Genomic DNA, 19693 nt, shown 5'->3' with positions numbered 1-19693 from the left:
TTCATTAGGTTTGGGGTGGGACTCAAGATTTGCACTTCTAACACATTTCCATGTGATGCTGATGCTGCTAGATCAGGGTCTACATTTTGAGAACACTATGGTTAGACACACACGTTTTTGCAAATTATAACTATTCTGGGAAATAATAACATAATAAAAACAGACTTACATAATTTTTCATTATATAAGAAGTCTGTTTCCCCAAAGTCCAAGCGTGCAGAATTTTCTAGAACTGTCACTCTGTCTTAATCTCATACCCTTTTACTTGAGAGCTGCTTTGAATCTTGTTTCTTTTTTGAACTGTTGTTTTTATGTTTATTATTAGAAAATAATACATGATTGTTTTAAAAGATGTAAATTAAATAATGTGTAAAGTAAAATGTATAAAGCCTTAATGGAAGAAATAATATTTGACCTAAGACCTTAAAACAGAGCTATAAGCTGTATATGCATGTCTTCGAGGAATTGGAGGGAAGAAGGAATTCTAAGTGGAAAGAAGAAAAACAAAGGTGGTGAAAAACAAGGTTGTTTTGTAGGAAAACTTTAGTCATAATATCTGGCTAAAGATAACAGTAATTTCAAGGGAGAAATGGCATTTGGTGATTAGAGAGTAGAATCAATCAATTTATAATTATTTGCCTTTATATGATAGACACTATGCTCAACATGTCTCTTCTTCCTTCAGTTAGTCCTTAAATGTTTATGAGTTAGGTACTGTTGTCTCATTTTTATAGGTGATGAGAAAACAGGCTTAGAAAGGGAAAGGAACTTTCTTGAGTTAATAGCGTTAAGTGGGACAGTTGAACCTGGAACTGCCTTACTTTCAGAGCCTGAGCTTATAACCATCATGCTTTACTGCCACCTGAAGTTGGGATGATATACAAGTAAGTGCTTAGCCATTAATAAATGTTATTTTTATCGTTAGATAGGTTGGGACCAGATGGAGGTTTGCAAGTAAAGACTTACAGAATTTTTTATTTTTTATTTTTTAAAGGAAAGGAATGTCTTCCCAGATGGGAGTGCAGTGGCGCGATCTTGGCTCACTGCACCCTCTGCCTCCTAGGTTCAAGCAATTCTCCTGCCTCAGCCTCTGAGTAGCTGGGATTACATGCGTGCACCACTAGGCCTGGCTAATTTTTTGTATTTTTAGTAGAGATGGGGTTTCACCATGTTGGCCAGGATGGTGTCGAACTCCTGACCTCAGGTGATCTTGGCCTTCTTGGCCTCCCAAAGTGCTGGGATTACAGGCGTGAGTCACCATGCCCAGCCTAAAATATTTGAACAGGAGATTGCATGATCAGAACTCTGTAGAAAAAATATTTTGACAGTGGTGTATAGTTTGGATTATATGGTGGTGAGTGAAGGTTGAAAGTCCTATATGGAAATTTGTTAACAATAATCTATTGAGAGGTAACAAAGGCTAGAACTGAGGCAATGATGGTGGAAGAGTAGAGGGAGAATGTGAAAGTGGGATCAACAGGACTTAGATACTGAGTGTCAAGAGGCACAGGGAGAAAAAATGTAAAATTGCCTGGGAAAGACAGCAGTATCATTCATAGAACCAAAACCTAAGAAGGAGGGGAGACCATAGGAAGGGAATGTTTAGAGGGATGGGAGGACCTGGCAGGGCTTGGTGGCTAACACCTATAATCCCAGTGCTTTTTGGGAGGCCCAAGAGGGAAGATTGTCTCACCCCAGGAGTTTGAGACCAGCCTGAGAGACAAAGCGAGACCCCATCTCTACATAAAATAAAAAATTAGCCAGGTGAGGTAGCATGCTCCTGTAGTCCCAGCTACTTGGGAGGCTAAGGCAGGAGGATCCCTTGAGCCCAGGAGTTCAAAGTTGCAGTGAACTGTGTTTGCGTCATTGCACTTGAGTGACAGAGCAAGACTGTCTTTAAAAAAAGGAACAAAGGGAGGGCCTTGGGATAGGAGAGTTGTTCCAGATCTCCTGCATTTAGTTGATAATTTGATACTAGAGGATGAGAGTGAGATAAAGAGTAGAGATTGATTTGGGAATCATTCTCTGAGATAACCTTAGAAATCACGGAATTTGAGATCCTAGGGAAAAATCTGTGGAGAAAGAAAAGGAGAACAAGAACACAATCATAGAGACCTATATTTAGTGGATGGTAGGAAGAGGACAAACAGAAAAAGGGATAATGAGAAGTGGGAGTACAAGATTACAAAAGCACTGTCACAGAAATTAAGAGAAAAATGTTTTTTAAAAGATGGGACAGTTGGCGGGTGGCGGTGGCTCACTCCTGTAATCTCAGCACTTTGGGAGGCCGAGGTGGGCGGACCACTTGAGGTTAGGAGTTCAAGACCAGCCTGGCCAACATGGTGAAACCCCATCTCTACTAAAAATACAGAAAAAAGTTAGCCGGGTGTGGTGGCACGCGCCTGTAATTCCAGCTACTCAGGAGGCTGAGGCAGGAGAATTGCTTGAACCCGGGAGGTGGAGATTGCAGTGAGCTGAGATGATGCCATTGCACTCCAGCCTGGGCGACAGAGCGAGATTAGATTCTATGTCAAAAAAAAAAAAAAAAAAAAAAAAGATGGGACATTTAACACTATCAAACGCTGCAGAAGAGAATTAATTCTGAGATTAATAAGCTAGGGAAAACTGGCTGTTCGGAAAAAGAAAAGAAAAATCAGGTTAATGCCTTAGCTTATCCCAAGATGAGAGTAGATTCGATGTTGACTTTTAAATTGATTTTAAAAAATTAAACTAAAACCTCTAGAAGAAAATATGAATAGTTAATTCATTGCTGAATAAATTTAGCTATATAGAAATATAAAACTCTTATAATTTAAAAATGTATTATCAAAAGCAAAGGAAATATTTAACCAATATGAGATGCTCAGTATTCTCAGGTTGTAAAGATCTCTTAAAAATAGGCAAAATTATTCCCTTATAATAGATAAATGTACAAAAAACATATATATAGTTCATGAAAGAAGAAACTCTAATGACCTGTGATTATATGAAATATTGTTCATCTTCAATTTTAAAAAGCATTAACATTTTTGCTTACCAAATTGGCAAAGATTTTAAAACTTTATGGTGAAATGGGTGTTTTTATTTTGCGGTACATAGTTTGAAAATGTCCAGCAAATGGGAGAACAGGTCGATTGTTACCTTTAAAACTATTTTTTAGGGCCAGGCACAGTGGCTCATGCCTGTAATCCCAGTACCTTTGGGAGGCCCAGGCAGGTGGATTTCTTGAATCCAGGAGTTCGAGACCCTGGGTGACATGGCAAAACCCCGTCTCTACTAAAAATACAAAAATTAGTCCAGAATGATAGCCTGCATCTGTAGTCCCAACTATATAAAAGGCTGAGGCGGGAGAATCTGTGGAACCTGGGAGGTGGAGGTTGCAGTGAGCTGAGATCATGCCACTGCATTCCAGGCTGGGTGACAGAGCGAGAATCTGTCTCAGGAACCAAAAACAAACAAAAAAACACTATTAAAAAGAAACTATTTAGGCCGGGTGCAGTGGCTCACGCCTGTAATCTCAGCACTTTAGGAGGCCGAGGCAGGTGGATCACCTGAGGTCAGGAGTTTGAGACCAGCCTGGCCAACATGGTGAAACCCCGTCTCTACTAAAAATACAAAAATTAGCCGGGCATGGTGACAGGTGCCTATGTTCCCAACTACTTGGGAGGCTGAGGCTGGAGAATCGCTTGAACCCGGGAGGCGGAGGTTGCAGTGAGCCGAGATCGTGCCATTGCACCCTGGGGGACAAGAGCAAGACTTCGTCTCAAAAAAACAAACAAGCAACCAGTATTTTTCAGCTTTCAAAATATTTGCATGTTTTGACTTGGTTGTTCTATTCTGTAATCTGTCTAAAAGAAATAAGAAATCCAGGCAGGGCATGGTGGCTCACGCCTGTAATCACAACACTTTGGGAGGCCGAGGTGGGTGGATCACTTGAGCCCGGGAGTTCAAGACCACTCTGGTCACCATGGATAAACCCTGTCTCTACAAAAAACTACAAAAATTTTCTGCAGTCATTCAAAATGATTTTCAATAATTTGGGGGAAATGCCCAATATGTATTGAGTAACTAACCAAATAAAAACCCACCCAGAATATGAAACCATTATACAGTGTGTGATTGCAGTCACATCCAATGAAAAGGACTGACAAGAGATAGTCCTGTGTCTTGGTGGTAATTATCTTCAGGATGTAGGATGGCAGATAATTTTTATTTTATAATTAGAGGTTACTTTTGTTCTTTGAAAGTCTGTTTTAAAAATTAAAATGGGGGCTAGGCGCAGTGGCTCATGTCTATAATCACAGCATTTTGGGAGGCTGAAGTGGGCAGATAGCCTGAACCCTGGAGTTTGAAACTAGCATGGGCAACATGGCAGGACCTTGTCTCTACAAAAACATACAAAAATTAGCTGGGTATGGTGGTGCCTGCCTGTATTCCCAGCTACTCAGGAGACTGAGGCGGGAGGATTACATGAGCCTGGGAGGCTGAGGCTGCAGTAAACCATGATTGTGCCATGGCACTCCAGCCTGGGTGACAGAGGAAAACCCCAAGAGAAAAAAAAATAAAATGCACTAACTATATTAACTGCATTTAAAAAAAGAGTATAGTGAAGGAAAGGGGAATGGGAAACAGCTTGAGGAACAGATAGGATTGAGGAAACATTTTAGGTTTGGGTGCTTGATTATATTTGTAGAGTAAGACAAAAAGTCTATAAGAAAGGAATATAATGAAGATGCAAGAAAGCATTAAAAGATGTTGGGCAGTCCTAGAGGATATAGTCTGCCATCCAGGACATGATAGGCAAATCATCTTTGAAGAAAGGGAGAGAGACTTTTTCAGACATGGGAAACAGATGAAGATGGTTAGTGGCACAGAGAAATTTTACGATATGGGAGAAAGTTAAGGGATAGCAGATAATCATTATTTTTCGGGAAGAGGAAGAGTCAGGGATAGCTACAGATTGGTATTAGCAATTTGAAGAGATGGAAAAGGTTTGCAAGGGGCACTGGGGATGGGTCCAGGAGTGGATTAGAGATGTAGAAACTGATTGATTTCTAAGCAGTATAGATAACCCAATTGAAGTTGTTGAATAATGTCAACTGTAGCCAATGTTGGCTTGGTCTGTTTGACATAATCCAGTTTTAGGTATTTGAATACTCTATAAATACAAATATATAGACAGAAGCACAATTTTAATTTTTTTCTATCTTTTGCCTAGGTCTGTATGATTGTATAGGACTTAGAGATTTTTGTCCTACCAAATTATTAATTTCTTTATTCCCATTAATTTTAATACCAGCACACGAATCTCATTAAACCCATGGTTTTACTACTAGGTTGTCAAAGTCATCCGTCATTTATAATTCCCTAGCTCCCAGGAGTCTTGAGCTGTGATTTTTTTGTTTGTTTGTTTTTGGTTTCTTTTTTGAGACAGAGTCTTGCTCTGTTGCCCATGCTGGAGTGCAGTGGCGCAATCTCCGCTCACCACAACCTCAGCCTCTTGGATTCAAGCGATCCTCCCAGCTCAGCCTCCCAAGTAGCTGGGACTACAGGCGCATGCCACCATACCCAGCTAGTTTTTGTATTTTTAGTAGAGATGGGGTTTCGCCATATAAGCCAGGCTAGTCTCAAACTCCTGACCTCAAGTGATATGTCCACCTTGGCCTCTTAAAGTGCTGGAATTACAGGCGTGAGCCACTGCGCCTGGCCGATTTCTTCTTTTTAATAAGAGGGGAGAAAACAGTTTTTGTCTTTAATAATTGGAAGTGAAAACCTCCGACCTTTTCTTTACTGGGCCCAGTGGAAAATTTATTAGAATCATTTGTAGAGCAGCCTGCCCTTTAATATGCTACTTTACTTAGTTTATTTACTCCATTAAAATACACCTGACTTCTCAACTGGAACATTCTCCAGCATTACTTGTTGGTCTGAGAGAATAGTAGTGGAAAAAGTAGATGAGGGGTTAGTTGTGGTGGAAGAATTTCTGGGAGGGGAAGCAGTTGGGCAAGGGTGAAGGAATTGAAACTACTAGGGAAAGTAGCCTATGATGAAGTCCAAGTGAGGCGTGAAGTGAACTGATGAAATGTAAAGATTGTGGGGGGAGTTGAAGGTTGTGATGAGACTGAATAAAACATACTGTAGGAGACAGGTAGAATAAATAGGAAGTTGTAGTTAGAGGGAGTTTAGAGTTCAAGATCTAGGAAGAGGAACAATTCTAAGTATCAAGGAAATTTAAGGAGTTGTACGGGTCATCAGATAACTCCATTGAAAAATTGAGATCAAAATGTTAGAAGGGTGCACAGCATTGATGTTAAAATTCCCCAAATTTTAATCCCCAGCAACAAATCATAGCATTTTTGGAATCCTGTTTCTGCTGTACCTTTATCATTGTAGGTTTATCTCATGCACTGAATGTTCCCCCTCCCTCACATATCCCTAAAACTTGTCTAGCACTGAATGTGCAATTTAGTATGAATTTTCTAGCTGAAAGATTTTTAGGAATCTTATAGTCAAGATAATACATTTTAGGATGCAGTCTTGGGTCACGTAACTCATCAGTAGCAGAGTCAGAGCTAGAAACCTTAATTTCCCAATTTCTGGTCTATTCTACTAGTTGTTATCTGTTATTTAAAAAGCAGCAGGAACTCTTCTTTCAAACTAGTTAGGAGCGTCTTAAAATAGCATGGAGAGGCAATATGCAGTCTTAAAATGGTTTTGGAAACCTCACTTAGAAGAAGGGAAGCAGTGTCAAAGCTGACTCTTCCTGCATTCAGACCATGTTCTGCAGGTACTCAACACTAATCAGGTGCTGACTGCCAATTACTGAGGTGTTCCCTCTATTATAAGCATTTGGGGAACCCCCAAAGTAGTGCTTGTCATACCTTACTGTCCACATATATAATCCGGGGATCTTGTTAAAATGCTAGCTCTGATATAGTAGGTCTAGAATAGTTTTGAAGATTGTGCATTTATGACAAGCTCCTGTATAGTGCTTGTCCTTTTGGTTTAAAGACCACACTTTGAATAGAAAGGCCCTAAAGGATTTCTGTGGTACATAGTTTGAAAATGTCTTTTAAAATATGAGGACTGGTGTGCAGTGGCTCATGCCTGTAATTGTAGCACTTTGGGAGGCCAAGATTGCTTGAGGTCAGGAATTCAAGACCAGCCTGGGCAACATGGCGAAACCCTGTCTCTACAAAATACACAAAAGAATTACCTGCACGTGGTGGCAGGCGCCTGTAGTCCTACCTACTTGGGAGGCTGAGGCATGAGAACTGCTAGAACCTGGGAGGTGAACGTTGCAGTGAGCTGAGATCACACCACTGCACTCCAGCCTGGGCGATGGAATGAGACCCTGTCTCAAAAAAAAAAAAAAAAAAAAAAAGGAAAAAGAAAAAAACTATGTGAGGAGAGAGAGATGTTAATTAGCTTGACTGTAGTAATTTTTTTCACTATGTATATCAAAACATCATGTTATACAGTTTTTATTAAAAATCATTGCAATACATGTTTTACAGAAAAAAAATTAATACATGGTACTGCCTCTCTGTTTCTTTGTTTTGTTTGAGACAGGGTCTCACTCTGTCTCTTAGGTTGGAGTGCAGTGGCGCAAGCTCAGCTCACTGCAACCTCCACGTCCCAGATTCAAACAATCCTCCCACCTCAGCCTCCTGAGTAGCTTCGACTACAGTCGTGCCCTGCCATGCCCAGCTACTTTTTAAATTTTTTTGTACAGACAGGGTCTTGTCATGTTGCCCAGGCTGATCTCTCACTCCTGCGCTTAAGTGATTCTTTCACCTCAGCCTCCCAAGGTGCTGCAATTACAAGCGTGAGCCACAGCACCCAGCCTCTGTTAGTTGACTCTATTTGATTTTATTTTGTTCAGGCTTATTCTGAAATTCTTAGGAGTATGGGTTAGTACTGTGTAGTGGTTTGGAGGTAGTACATACCAGAGCCTTGGCTGAGACATCTGCAGACTGGCTACTTATGCCCTTGTTTCTAATCTATGACTAGAGCCCCTCTGGAAGGAAAAGGAATCAACTATATTTAGCCAACAGTAGCAGTAGCTTTCAGTCTGACATTTCCTGTTAGTGTTCTTCCCTCCTTTCTGTCCCTCCAGTTGATGTCATTGCTTTGAAGAAATGACAGCTCCTTTAAAAAAAGGTCTGTGGGTACTTCTACTCCAAGTCATTGGCTTTGAACATTTTGTGTACCATTGTACTGAGCTGGGGGATATCAGGGCCTAGTCCCTGGGAAATACGTGCACTTTGTTCTCCTAGCGTGGGAAAACCAGACCTGCCTCAAACTTGAATTAATATTAATAGCCAGTGGAAACCAAGAAACAACAATGGTAAAGTTATCTGTGCTTGTGATAAAGTAGTGCCCTTTATAAGGATTTCGAGAACTTGACTTTGTTCCTGTTGATATAGGGCCTTCTGAGGGCTTATTTGAAATATGAACCAGCATACCTAATAGTTCTGAATGGCCGCAAGTGTTCCTATGCCCTTGGACAACCCATCACTCTATCTCTAGATGAACTCTGGGGTTATATAGGATTCTACCCAAAGGCTCTTTATGTATTTAATAAGACTGACCAAAAATTAAAAAGCTTTTTTGAAGCTCTTAAAAACTTAGAAGTTTCATCTTCCTGCTGTTTTTTTCTTAAATTCAAGGAATATTCATTATTTTCCTCTCCCCCTTCCTTTTCCCCTCTTCTTACCCAGAGTGAGCACAAATGAATCAGATGACCCCGAAGATGCAGGAGCTGGTGAAAATAGGAGAGTCAGTGGGAGTAATTCTCCATCGCTCTCAAATGGTGGTTTTAAACCTTCTAGACCTCCAAGACCTTCACGACCACCACCACCCACCCCACGTAGACCAGGTTTGTATTCCAGCTGTCAATACTCTCGTAAATAATGTCCTGGTTGGCAATTAATCCTCAGGTGTCAGGAAATTCTTTTAGGTGAATTTTCTTTCTTTCTTTCTTTCTTTCTTTCTTTCTTTATTTATCTATTTATTTTTTTATTATACTTTGGGTTTTAGGGTACATGTGCACAATGTGCAGGTTTGTTACATATGTATCCATGTGCCACGTTGATTTCCTGCACCCATTAACTCATCATTTAGCATTAGGTATATCTCCTAATGCTGTCCCTCCCCCCTCCCCCAACCCCACAACAGTCCCCGGAGTGTGATGTTCCCCTTCCTGTTAGGTGAATTTTCTGCGTCTATTTTTGCATTTAAGATTTTGGAAAAGAATGATCTTTCTGTAGGTAACCAAAAGTGCCTTTTTCCTAAGTTTTTGTTCAAGGTGACATTACTGAGGCAGTGCTCTATTGAGAATGAAAATGACATGTGCATAATATAAAGTATAGGCGGTACAGATAACATGGCAATAATGTTGTACCTTTCTTACATGGTTTGTAACTATAACGTAAATGTATTAAATAACTCAAGGATTTGGTTGCTTATTCCCAGTATATCCTTTAAAAAGTTAGTAAACGAAAACCCAATAATGCTAAATGGCCCAGATTTTAAATAAAAAATACACAACAAACAAGCATATTTTAGGTAGTAAAAATGTGAACACCTACAGTTAGACTATCCACTTCTCTGATAGCCAGAACAAATCTTTAATCTTACCTTTTATTGTTTCTCTCTGTTAATATGTGGGCAGGGAATGCAGTGTCGTTAAACCAAATATTACTAGAAAAGTACATTAGTTCTCTGCAAATCATTTTCTTAATTGAATTTCTATTCAATTATATATCTTCTCCTTTTTATTTTTTTTATTTTTTGAGACAAGGTCTCACTATGTCACCCAGACTGGAATGTGGTGACATCTCAGCTCACTGCCACCTCTGCTTCCCAGTCTCAAGTGATTCTCTAGCCTCAGCCTCCCGAGTAGCTGGTACCACAGTCACGAGCCACCAATGCCTGGCTAAATATTTATATTTTTTGTAGAGATGGAGTTTTGCCACGTTGCCCAGGCTGGTCTGGAGCTCCTAAGCTGAAAGTGATCCTCCTGCCTCGGCCTCCCAAAGTGTGGGAATTACAGGCGTAAGCCATTGCAGCCACATCTTTCCCTTTTATAGATAATTTGATTAATAGTATATTCTGAGTCTTTAAGATGTCTTTATTATAATCTTGGTGACTCCCTCTAGACATTGTTTTGTCCACAAGTATTTCTTAAAGGTGTAATATATGACCAGTAACTATTTGTAAGAATGTTATTGCTTATCAGACCTTCCATATTATAACCAACATCAAAAATTGGTCTGTAATCTGCAGGGTTTCACAGGAAAGCAGTTTTAAGGAGCTGGAAAATTAATAAATGAACTTAAAATACCCAGGAATATTAATAATTTCCTATTCTAAAAGTTTTTATTTCCAGTGACATCAGGAGATCAGAGAACCTGTACATGCTGCATAATTAATAATAGGACATAGGGGTAGACAGGACCGAAAAAGTAAACAAGCCTATTAACTGTCAGCGTTTGTCATTTCCCATTACTTATTTCTTTAAGTAATTTTCACCTGTGCATCTACATCTTAAGTTTTATATTTATCATCTGCCTTTTATTTTTTACAGTTAAAATTCTATCCTGAATTTTAGAAAATAAAAGATTCTTTTCCTATTTTCCCCAAATCTTTTATAGCATCTGTCAATGGTTCACCATCTGCCACTTCTGAAAGTGATGGGTCTAGTACAGGCTCTTTGCCGCCGGCAAATACAAATACAAATACATCTGAAGGAGCAACATCTGGATTAATAATTCCTCTTACTATAACTGGAGGCTCAGGCCCTAGGCCATTAAATCCTGTAACTCAAGCTCCCTTGCCACCTGGGTGAGTAACTTTAAATTAACATATGTTGTCTTTAGGATTCTTCATAAGCCTACTTATTAATAAGGAAAATAACAGTAAACAACAGTAAACTCCATTGTTTTGATGACTTTTTTTTTTTTTTTTTTTTTTGAGACAGAGTCTCGCTCTGTCGCCCAGGCTGGAGTGCAGTGGTGCAATCTTGGCTCACTGCAAGCTCCGCCTCCCGGGTTCACGCCATTCTCCTGCCTCAGCCTCTCCGAGTGGCTGGGACTACAGGCGCCCGCCACCACGCCCGGCTAATTTTTTTGTATTTTTAGTAGAGACGGGGTTTCACCGTGGTCTCGATCTCCTGACCTCGTGATCCGCCCGCCTCGGCCTCCCAAAGTGCTGGGATTACAAGCGTGAGCTACCACGCCCGGCCGATGACTGTTTTTTAATTTCTTTTTTTTTTTGAGATGGAGTCTTGCTCTGTCTCCCAGGCTGGAGTGCAGTGGTGTGATCTTGGCTCACTGCGACCTCCGCCCCCTGGGTTCAAGTAATTCTCCTGCCTTAGCCTCCCTAGTAGCTAGGATTACAGGTGTGCACTACCAAGCCCAGCTAATTTTTGTATTTTTAGTAGAGAGGGGATTTCACCATGTTGGCCAGACTGGTCTCGAACTCCTGATCTCAAGTGATCCGCCCACCTCAACCTCCGAAAGTGCTGGAATTACAGACGTGAGCAAACGCACCCAGCCAACTGTTTTTATGTTATTGTAACTGATTTTGGGGGATCTGGAGTCAAAATGAACAAGGAAAACACACCATATTTGAAATCTTCAGGGCAAAGTGGAAAAATATATTTTTTCATCCAAGGACCCTGAAGGTTAACCAAGGCCAATTAATAAAATAATCACCTAATTCCAATTGCCTTTTTCTGTAAGGGGGAAGAAAATCCCTTTTTAATATCAAAATATTTTTTTCATCAGAAAATCATTATAGGCTGGGCACGATGGCTCACGCCTGTAATCCCAGCATTTTGGGAGGCCGAGGCGGGCTGATCACCTGAGGTCAGGAGTTCAAGACCAGCCTGGCCAACATGCTGAAACCCCATCTCTACTAAAAATACAAAAAATTAGCTGGGTGTGGTGGCGGGCACCTGTAATCCCAGCTACTCGGGAGGCTGAGGCAGGAGAATTGCTTGAACCTGGGAGACAGAGGTTGCAGTGAGCCAAGATCAGGCCACTGCACTCCAGCCTGGGCAACAAGAGCAAAACTCCATCTTGGGGAAAAAAAGAAAAATCATTATAGCAAAGTGATAGATAATTCAGAAAACTGAGAAAATTTGTGCTTATAATCCCATTTTAATCTCTACTGATTATTTTAAGATTATGTTCATAGATTGTTTTTAACACACACAGGTGTAATTTTTTCTTGTTTATTTTTTGTTTGAGATGAAATCTTGCTCTGTTTCCCAAACTGTAGTGCAGTGGTGGGATCTTAGCTCACTGTAACCTCCGCCTTCCAGGTTCAAGTGATTCTCCTGCCTTAGCATCCCGAGTAGCTGGGATTACAGTCACTTGCCACCATGCCCAGCTAATTTTTTTTTTTTTTTTTTTTTTTTTTTGAGATGGAGTCTCACTCTGTTGTCCAGGCTGGAGTGCAATGGTGCAATCTTGGCTCACTGCAACCTCTGCCTCCCAGGTTAAAGTGATTCTCCTGCCTCAGCCTCCTGAGTAGTTGGGACTACAGGTGCCCACCATCATGCCCAGCTAATTTTTGTATTTTCAGTAGAAATGGGGTTTCACCATGTTGGCCAGGCTGGTCTTGATCTCCTGACCTCAAGTAATCCACCCGTCTCAGCCTCCCAAAGTGTTGGGATTACAGGTGCGAGCCACTGCACCCGGCCATTTCTTTCCACTCAAATCCTGATTATACCCTGATTGAGAGTGACTTTGGTATCCTAGGTAGACCGACCTCAAGCCTCTTTAGGAATATGTTTTCTCCTAGAGCAGATACTTGCATAGAAGAGATTGAATTCACTGTGTGCCACTGCCTGAAGATTACATTTCTTCACTTTATTCCTAAATTGTATTTGTATCATCTTTCTAAACTGACTTCCTTATTTGCCTCAGTTCAATAATGGTCATTTAATGGAAATGCAAAGACAGGATTAAAAAGCCAAGTAACTCATGCAAGTATTTTACCAGCCTTTTAATTTTGTATTTAAGTTGGGAGCAGAGAGTGGACCAGCATGGGCGAGTTTACTATGTAGATCATGTTGAGAAAAGAACAACATGGGATAGACCAGAACCTCTACCTCCTGGGTAAGTATCCGAATTTAAAAAGAATAATTTTATTTAGTCAGAATTGTGGATTACATCTGTATAATCTTCCCCACATTTCTCTTTTGCTTTTTCTTGTCAGCCCTTTCTCTGTCCACTTTGTTTTGTGGTAAGTACAAATTAGAAAGAAGAGAGCCAGACAGCTGATTAATTCAGAGCCTCATAAACGATTTTTGTTTTCACTCATATTTCTTTCTTCTTTTCTTTATTTTATAGAAACAACATCTTGCTATGTCACCCAGGCTGGTTTTGAACTCCTGAGCTCAAGCCATCCTCCCACGTTGGCCTCCCAAAGTGCTGGGATTACAGGCGTGAGCCATCACGCCTGGCCCTATTTTCACTCATTTCTGACCTAAAGATTCCTTAGGTGGGCTGGGTGCAGTGGCTTACGCCTGTAATCCCAGCACTTTGGGAGGCCGAGGTGGGAGGATCACGAGCTCAGGAGATTGAGACCATCCTGGCTAACGTGGTGAAACCCCGTTTCTACTAAATATACCAAAAAAAAAAAAAAAATTAGCCAGGCATGGTGGTGCGTGCCTATAGTCCCAGCTACTCAGGAGGCTGAGGCAGGAGAATGGCATGAACCCGGGAGGCGGAGCTTGCAGTGAGCCGAGATCTCGCCACTGCACTCCAGCCTGGGTGACAGAGCAAGACTCCGTCTCAAAAAAAAAAAAAAATTTCCTTAACTATTCTTGTCTAAACTGTTTACCTGTTTACTAATACTGTAGTTTGAGTATTAGTTTCTTCAAGAGTAATTATTTAAATGAATAAGAATTAGAGCCCCGTCATATATTAAAATAAAGTTCTTATTATATTTAAAAAACTATAATGGCAAAATCATTTCAAATTAATTGGGAAAGTTAAGGATATATTAATACATGGTGTTAAGCCTTTAACATTAACATTATAATCCAGGCAGGTGGCTCACGCCTGTAATCCCAGCACTTTGGGAGGCTGAGGTAGGTGGATCATGAGGTCAAGAGATCGAGACCATCCTAGCAAACATGGTGAAACCCCATCTCTACTAAAAATACAAAAATTAGCTGGGCGCTGTGGCGCGCGCCTGTAGTCCCAGCTACTCTGGAGGCTGAGGCAGGAGAATGGCTTGAACCTGGGAGGCGGAGGTTGCAGTGAGTCGAGATTGCGCCACTGCACTCCAGCCTGGTGACAGATCAAGACTCCGTTAAAAAACAAACAAACAAACAAAAAACATTCTATAAAATAATTGAAGAAAAAATATTTTTTAATCCAGAGGAAAGTCAGTAGCATACATGGAAAAATACTTAACCTTGTTAGTAATCTGAAGGAAATATACCCTGAAAAGGTACTGTTTTAGTTATTAAATTAGCAGATAATATCAAGTGTTGGTGAGGAACTTTACGTTATTAATTGCTGCTGGGGCTGGGCACAGTGGCTGATGCCTGAAATCCTAGCACTTTGGGAGGCCAAGGTAGGATGGGCGCTTGAGGCCAGGAGTTTGAGACCAGCCTGGGCAGCACAGTGAGACCCCATCGCTATAGAAAGAAAAAAAAATTAGCTGGGCATGGTGGCATGTACCTGTAGTCCTAGTTAATCAGGAGTCTGAAGTGGGAGGATCTGTTGAGCCCTGGAGTTCAAGATTACAGTGAGCTGTGATTGTGCCACTGTACTCCTGGGCAACAGAGCCAGCCCCCGTCATCCTCCCTGCATCTGCCCACCATAATTATGTATTAATACTTACCCTTCATAATCCTCTCTGTGAAATTTATCCTAAAGAAACAATTCAAAGGAAGAAACAATTTGCTGCATTAAGAATATTCATTATTTTATTATTTATATAACACCAGAATATTGGAAACCACCCTAAATAACCAAGCAGGTAGAAATCGTGAAGTCATTCAATTCAGTTATGAATTATGTTCATAATCAACACAATCGTTTCAAATGTTTTATTTAGAACATTTGTATCAATGTTTACTTACATATTTTGTACCCATTTAAAATCATAGGAAGTGGGCTGGGCGTGGTGGTTCACGCCTGTAATCCCAGCACTTTGGGAGGCCGAGGTGGGCGAATCACCTGAGGTCAGGAGTTCGAGACCCGCCTGACCAACATGGAGAAACCCCGTTTCTACTAAAAATACAAAATTAGCCAAGTGTGATGATGCATGCCTGTAATCCCAGCTACTTAGGAGGCTGAGGCAGGAGAATCGCTTGAACCAGAGAGGCAGAGGTTGCGGTGAGCCAAGATCGCGCCATTGCACTCCAGTCTGGGCAACAAGAGGGAAACTCTGTCTCAAAAAAAAAAAAAAAGATAGGTAGGAAGTTGTGTTCTTGCGAAAAATTGTGTGTGTGTGTGTGTGTGTTTTGTTTTTTTTTGTTTTGTTTTCTCGAGACGGAGACTCGCTCAGTTGTCCAGGCTGGAGTGTATTGGCATGATCTTGGCTCACTGCAGCCCCCACCTCACAGGTTCAAGCAGTTCTCCTGCTCAGCCTCCCGCGTAGCTGGGACTACAGATCCATGCCACCACACCTGGCTAATTTTTTGTATTTTTAGTAGAGATGGGACTTCACCCTGTTGGCCAGGCTGGTCTTGAACTCCTGACCTCAAGTGATCTGCCTGCTTTGGCCTCCCAAAGTGCTGGGATCACAGGTGTGAGCCACTGCACCTGGCCAAAAAGTGCTTTTTGATATCTGTCCAAAGCTATATATTCAATTTGTGTCCCTATTATGATTGAAACAGTAAAAACAACATTGAAAAGAAACTCAAAACTTAATGACTGTTTGAGACTTATTCACTAAATATGTATTGCATTTTAAGAACCTGTCTAATGCATCTTATGAACTTTCAAGAAATAAATTTTTAGAAACATTTCTCTTAAGTTCACTTACAAACTATTTAAAAATACATAAAAGACTCCAGATAAATCAAAAGTAGTTTCTCAAGGTAAAATATTCTATCTGTTTCACAAGTATTTGTTGAATTGGCTTGTTTTTTTCTGATTTAGCTGGGAACGGCGGGTTGACAACATGGGACGTATTTATTATGTTGACCATTTCACAAGAACAACAACGTGGCAGAGGCCAACACTGGAATCCGTCCGCAACTATGAACAATGGCAGCTACAGCGTAGTCAGCTTCAAGGAGCAATGCAGCAGTTTAACCAGAGATTCATTTATGGGGTGAGCAGCCTGTTATTTAATAAACTAATAAGAGTATTTTGTTTCTAGCCCCTTCCAGCATATGTCATGGAAAGCACTAAAAAGAAGGTGCAAGTAGCATGGCAACCCAGTTGTTGCTGTTAGTAGATATTATTTTTAGACCTTGTCTGGGATATTCTGTGTGTGATCTAGTTTTTCCTTTTTGTAATTTGCCTAAGTCCAACTTCCTCTTCTTTTTAATGTCAAAAATAAGCAAAAAAGAAGTTAGGACAACTTAAAATTCATTAACAAAAGAATAGTAAAAATAAACCCAAGCAGCCTGAAAATAATTAAAACATTTCTAAATTTACTAGTGCCTTGGGTCTAAGAGCATCTGACTCTAAAGTGGTTGTACAAAACTGATGATAGAATTTAACCACTTTTACCATTTGGAGATAAGGCTTACCTGATAAATTATTTGGTACTCTGGGAGACTGAAGAAGTTTGATCCTTTATAGGAGTATGCTTACTATATTATTCTGGCTTTAAATCTTTATTATATATGTTACAAAATCATTTCCGTTCTAGAAACAAATGGTTTAAATTTTACGTATTTTGCTGTAGAGCAATATTGCAGTAATAGTGTAAGTACTCCAAAATCTTCCTTTGCTATGCAGTCTTTGGTGCTAGGAATTTTATAATCTCTCAAGTCATACAGTATCATTGATCTTTTCTCTGGAGGAAAAGGAAAATAATCCATTGAGAAATTTGATTCTGGGTGCCAAACAAGATGGATTTGTTATATAGAACCTAAACAGAAGAAGATCAAGTCTTAAGGAGCTCAGGAGAAAATGCCCCTCTCCATTACCATCTCTTCCCCTCCACTGCCATTGGTATCATCCCTGTTAGAATTCATCAGAGTAAAACAGCACCTTTCATATTCCTTTCCTGACTAGGCATAGTTTTATCCCTTTTCTTCATATTCTTGTCTATTCCTTATACCTCATCACCATAATAGCACTCACTGATGTAGACAAATTCACCTTTATCAGCAGCCTTCCCTTTGTTCCCTGGTTATGACTCAGGTACTTTACTTTCATATAACAATTTTTTCCTGCCACTTTCTCTATACAGATGTTAACTATATTTCCCCTCCCGGTGGTTTTAAAGCTGAAATGAGTTTTGTCTCTTGTGTACTTCACCCTTCTTTTCGTTTTTTTTTTTCTATGCTGTTTTACATCTTTCTTCCTTTCTAAATTATAATCACCTGTGGTATACCTGGCCAAATTTCTTCTAGGTTTGAATACCTAGCTTGCCTGCCTTCTTTAAAACTAGTTTCCACATGGTTGTTCAGTGGAAAGAGCATGGGCTTTGGAGTCAGACACATCTGGGTTCGAATCCTGGTTCCACAGTTACTTTCTCTGTATAACTGAGTAAGTTACTTAACCTCATCAAGACATTTCCTTTATCTGTAAAATAAATACAGATATAAAATTGCCTCAGAGATTTTCTGAGGATTCTTTAAAATAAAGTTCCAATATATTTGGCACGTACTGAATGCTCAGAAATGTTAGTTCCCATCTCTTCTCTCCTTCATATTCACCTCTGTATATGTACCCTTTATCTCATTGTTGCATTACACAATCTTTCAAAGCATTCTTTTAAAAGAGAGATTTAGCAGATTTCTGGAGTACCAACTGTATGTTTTGACTACTGTACTCCTGACCGATTTAGTACTCGGAGTCTTTGGAATTTTTTTTTTAAGTACAGCTTCTCCTTCATCACATCATCCTGTTCCCCCCGCCCCCTGCCCAATCCAATATAATCTGAACAATTTTATGAAATTTTTACTCTTTGTACTTGATGTGGAGTGGTTCGAAATTACATAGAATCTAAACAGCCTATTTTAGTTAACATAGCCAAAGATATAAGCTGAAGTGAATTAATTTAACATCCTTAATAACATTTACTTTAAAAATGATGGGGTGTTGCTGAGAAATAGTCTGTTTATTGAGTATATGAAGTGGCCTTTGTCTACCATTGTTGTGACTCTTACTAGCATACAGAAACTGTCATACACCCAGCATTTTAAGTCTCAGAGTGGATATGGTTGACAGTAAAACACTGTGTAATGATTCTTCCTGGTCCATGGCTTAATTGTGCATGTCCCTAGTTTATCTGTCCAGGGAGAGCCAGTGGGGTTAGCTTGAGTCTTAAAATTGTCAGTACAGTATGTCGCGTGCCAAACTTTTCAGACCTCATCTGTAACTTGGGCTCAGACCTTTTGTAGTGTTTCCCGCTGGCCTCCCTGTTCTCACAGCTTTTCATAATTGTGTGTGTCAGGAGGAGCAAGGCAGTTCTCGACAGCACTAAATCCAAGAGTTATATCAGTAGTGTAATATATCTCATATCCTTTAAAACCTCATCAATCAACCAGGTTTCTGTAGTAGGCCAGTGACATGGGGTTGTGGGGGTGGGTAAAGAAACAAAAAGAGATAGCAGGGGAGCTGCTCTATATTGAGATTTAAGAGAAACAACCAAATGTAATGTCAGGACTTTGTTTGGATCCTGATTTTAACAAATAAGCAATCATGCATTTAATTACAGATTAGGTATTAGATGATAAAATTAACATTGATTCTTTACCACATGTTATGATGACATTGTGATTATGTATGAAAATGTCAGCCGGGCGTGGTGGCTCACACCTGTAATCCCAGCACTTTGGGAGGCCGAGGAGGGTGGATCACGAACAAACAAGGTCAGGAGTTTGAAGCCAGCCTGACCAACATGGTGAAACCTGGTCTCTACTAAAAATACAAAAAGTTAGCTGGGCATGGTGGCACGCGCCTGTAATCCCAGCTACTCAGGAGGCTGAGGCAGGAGAGTCACTTGAACCTGGGAGGCGGAGGTTGCAGTGAGCCGAGATCGTGCCACTGTACTCCAGCCTGGGCGACAGAGCGAGACTCCATCTCAAAAAAAAAAAAGAAAATGTCCACAAATTTTAGAGAGACATACTAAAATAGGTAGAGGTGAAATAATGTTTGATTTTCGCTTCAACAAAGGACTGGAGAAAAGAGATAAAGAAACTTGGCTAAGTCTTGATAAGTGTTGAATCCTGGGTATGTGGGATTCATTGTCCTATTTTACTTGTTTTTTTTTCTTCCCCATAGTAAAATTATGTTTAATGCAGTTAGACTCTTGTTTATCTTACTAAAGAAGAAAGGGTTTAACCAAGTCTTACTGGGTGACCACATAATTATCTCTACTTAATTATACATTTAAATCAAAACAGACTTAATATCCTTACACAGAGTCGGTGTGACTTTTGTTTTCTTTTTCCAAAGGTTGACTCTTACTTTGCTTTCATCTTATCTAGCCAAATCTTTCTCTCCACCAATGTGATCATTGGAAACAGAACTTTTAA

General features: G+C 40.2%; 1 protein-coding gene across 4 annotated transcripts in view; it reads left to right on the top strand.

Annotated features, from left to right (window-relative positions):
* The window catches only part of ITCH (itchy E3 ubiquitin protein ligase), a 170613-nt gene that overhangs the window by 65657 nt on the left and 85263 nt on the right, over positions 1-19693 (top strand). For all 4 annotated transcript variants that reach the window (XR_009211553.1, XR_009211554.1, XM_032141887.2 and 1 more), the window contains 4 exons: positions 8724-8881; positions 10659-10848; positions 13035-13130; positions 16134-16308. Coding sequence is in view for 2 of the 4 variants with exons in the window: in XM_032141887.2 (XP_031997778.1) it covers positions 8724-8881; positions 10659-10848; positions 13035-13130; positions 16134-16308 (619 nt within the window). In the remaining 2 variants the exon portion in view is untranslated. The remainder of the gene's footprint in view (positions 1-8723; positions 8882-10658; positions 10849-13034; positions 13131-16133; positions 16309-19693) is intronic.

This window comes from Hylobates moloch, unplaced genomic scaffold (genome assembly GCF_009828535.3).
Source record: "Hylobates moloch isolate HMO894 unplaced genomic scaffold, HMol_V3 SCAFFOLD_21, whole genome shotgun sequence".
Taxonomy (NCBI): Eukaryota; Metazoa; Chordata; class Mammalia; order Primates; family Hylobatidae; genus Hylobates; species Hylobates moloch.
Note: the sequence above shows the minus strand (reverse complement) of the source record. Positions and strands in the feature narration are given on the sequence as shown.